Source organism: Aplysia californica, unplaced genomic scaffold (assembly GCF_000002075.1).
Source record: "Aplysia californica isolate F4 #8 unplaced genomic scaffold, AplCal3.0 scaffold00074, whole genome shotgun sequence".
NCBI classification, from domain to species: Eukaryota; Metazoa; Mollusca; class Gastropoda; order Aplysiida; family Aplysiidae; genus Aplysia; species Aplysia californica.
Genome location: NW_004797344.1, coordinates 689085 through 691714, shown reverse-complemented (window position 1 = coordinate 691714; position 2630 = coordinate 689085). Strand labels below are relative to the sequence as shown.

At 37.7% G+C, this 2630-nt stretch overlaps 1 protein-coding gene across 1 annotated transcript in view; it reads right to left on the bottom strand.

The window, feature by feature from the left end:
- LOC101857705 (sideroflexin-5) overlaps positions 1–2630 on the bottom strand; it is a gene marked incomplete in the record, with an annotated part of 51269 nt that overhangs the window by 24847 nt on the left and 23792 nt on the right. Inside the window, 1 exon segment of the mRNA XM_013080088.2 lies at positions 1507–1532. Within this exon segment, the coding sequence (XP_012935542.1) occupies positions 1507–1532 (26 nt within the window).

The window sequence follows — 2630 nt, the reverse complement described above, 5'->3', positions numbered from 1 at the left end:
AAAAAAAAAAAAAAAAAAAATTCTCTATTGACCAAGGCCATCACCCCCAATGCAAAGAGCAGGAATTTTTTTTACACCTTATCAAACTGCTGTTTGCCTTCCTCTTGGTTTTGGCACCAAAAAAATTTTTCTTCAAAAAGCAAAGTGGTACTTCTGAGCGACTTCAAAAGCCTTGTGCACAGCGGTTAGACAGCTGCACATGATATGGTGATAACCTGGCTTCTCACTGCACCCGATTACGTTGCATTCATGAGCATGGTAAAAATATTGCTTTTTGTCATGTATTGTAAATGTACTTTGATCTAAAAAATCCCTAGAAAAAGTGAACTTCTGGTCCGAAAGTGCAATTAAGCAGGTGCGATTTAGACACAGCTTACAGTAAAAATACTAAATGGGACATGGACTTCAGAAAGTGAATGTTACAGCCAAGAGTATGTTTTAAACCAGGTATGTTATACCGAGGTCTTACAGTATTTGAGTCAAAGAGTTAAGACTAATACAAAAATATACCCACCAAAAAGGGTTTCAACGTTTTTGTCCTGCACATTTTTAAAAGTTCACAAATAAACATGAATTATTTTTCTAACACATGTACCCAATTTACAGTGACAGTGGTTTTCTTTTCCATTTTTACGTTAAGATGAGCTTTTAGATTTCTTTTGAAGTTTTCTAAATCAGTGACAGATCTTAGCTCATTAGGCAATGCATCCCATACGGATGGCCAGAGAAAGCCAAGTTCCTAAAACTGAGGTTATAAAGATTCTTTATACAAAGTTCAAATAATTCAACTGGTCCCTGCAAAGATTTACCATCCTCCCTCTTTCTCTTCATCTCCCAAGAATACATTCTCCCAAATACAAAAGTGAAAATAAACATACATACAACTCCATCAACTAACACATTTTTTACTCTGTACAAATGCATCTCTGTCACACAGATGTCTACATTACTCATCTTCTTTTTACCCATTTTTCTTTGGTTCACAAATAAGCATCAGTTGTTATTCCTCACACATGTACCCAGTGTACAAGGCCAATCAAATCCAATCGAATTGAATCAGGGTAGCCATATTTACCTCCATGGAAAGGCAAAAGCTACCATTTGAGAACAATGCATCTGATTTAACTCACAACTTTGAAAAACAAGCATGTTTGGTTTTTGAAGGTCACATTCAAATTGGGAAATTGGGTCAAATTGTGCCAAAATGGAAGCTGTTGTCCTTCATGGAGACAAATCTGGCTGGCACCCACTGAATAAAATTCGATTGGCAGTGTGCACTGGTTCTGATAAAGGAGTTGTTTTGTTTTTTTCTTCTACTTATTAAACATGTCTCTTTTTCCATTATCTATAAGGACAAGCTGTATAAGTTCTCTTTGCCATAGCATGTTCTCTCATACACTAGTAACGGTTCTCTTATACTTCCAGCTCACTTTCAAAAGTCATCAATGGAGCTGCAGCTCAGTCAAATTTATATATACCATCACAAATATAATAAAGTAAACTTACGACTGGAGATCCAAAAGGCACATACCCTGCAAAGAAGTAAAAATAACTCTTCTTAACTGGACATTTTACACAAAAATAGCGTAATAATGTAATTAAATCTGTTCCTTCTAAGTAAACTAACATATGATATAAATCAACAATCACTGTAGTCTCTGTATAAGACCCAATCGCTCACGATCCCTGTTCACTCTTAAGATTCTGCGGTATTAAGAACACAGAATTCTTACAACACAAAAGTTATCTGTAAGATCCTCCTCTAAGGGGACTAAATTCAATTAAGATCTCACATTTCAGATCACAATTTACTGAACAAAAATCAGGATAATGCATAGCTGATCAACCAAGCACCAAACTTTGCGATCATTGTACTGCTCACCACGTCTCAGATCATCCACCCTTGTGAATGCTATGATATGATCATATCTTCTTTTAAAATCTCAATGAGTGGGTAAGTCCACAATGTTTCCCCTTGACAGGATCCCACCAGTTTGTAAATTCGTCCATGAATTTGTTTCCCCCAACATCACACTCGCATTTTAGCCCTCGTCCTGAACTGACATCACACACTGGGTGATTAGGGCCTTCAAGGCCAGGTCAGATGGGATCACATCAAACTTTGAACTCGCCCATGCTTTTGTTTCCCTGACCATTGCATTTGTCTTTGATCTCAACGCCTGAACTTGCTACACGGACTGGTGCCACAACATGAGAAAGGAGCTCAGAAAGAGATACATTTTGGACAGGTTAAGGGGAGGAGCAATGGGATCGACCTAGATCTAGATCTTGAGACTCACAATTGGATAATGAAAAATAATGATAATAACAATTAGTAGATTTGTAGAGCACCCACTCTCCAACTGGACTCAAGGCGCTTTACATCAATAATATAATGAAATCAGTCATTCAAGCGACATCCGAGCTCGTAAAATGATTCACTTTCATCAGTACACTGTACACACATGTAAGGCTAACACACGCAAGCAGTCATACTACACACACAAAAACCCACTTGCACATAGACAAGCACAAGAGTGCACACACGATCACTTAACCTTCCTTATACATCAAAGTGAACAAACTCATCTCAGCTTACAATGATTGAAATGGCAGGACAGTGGGGGGGG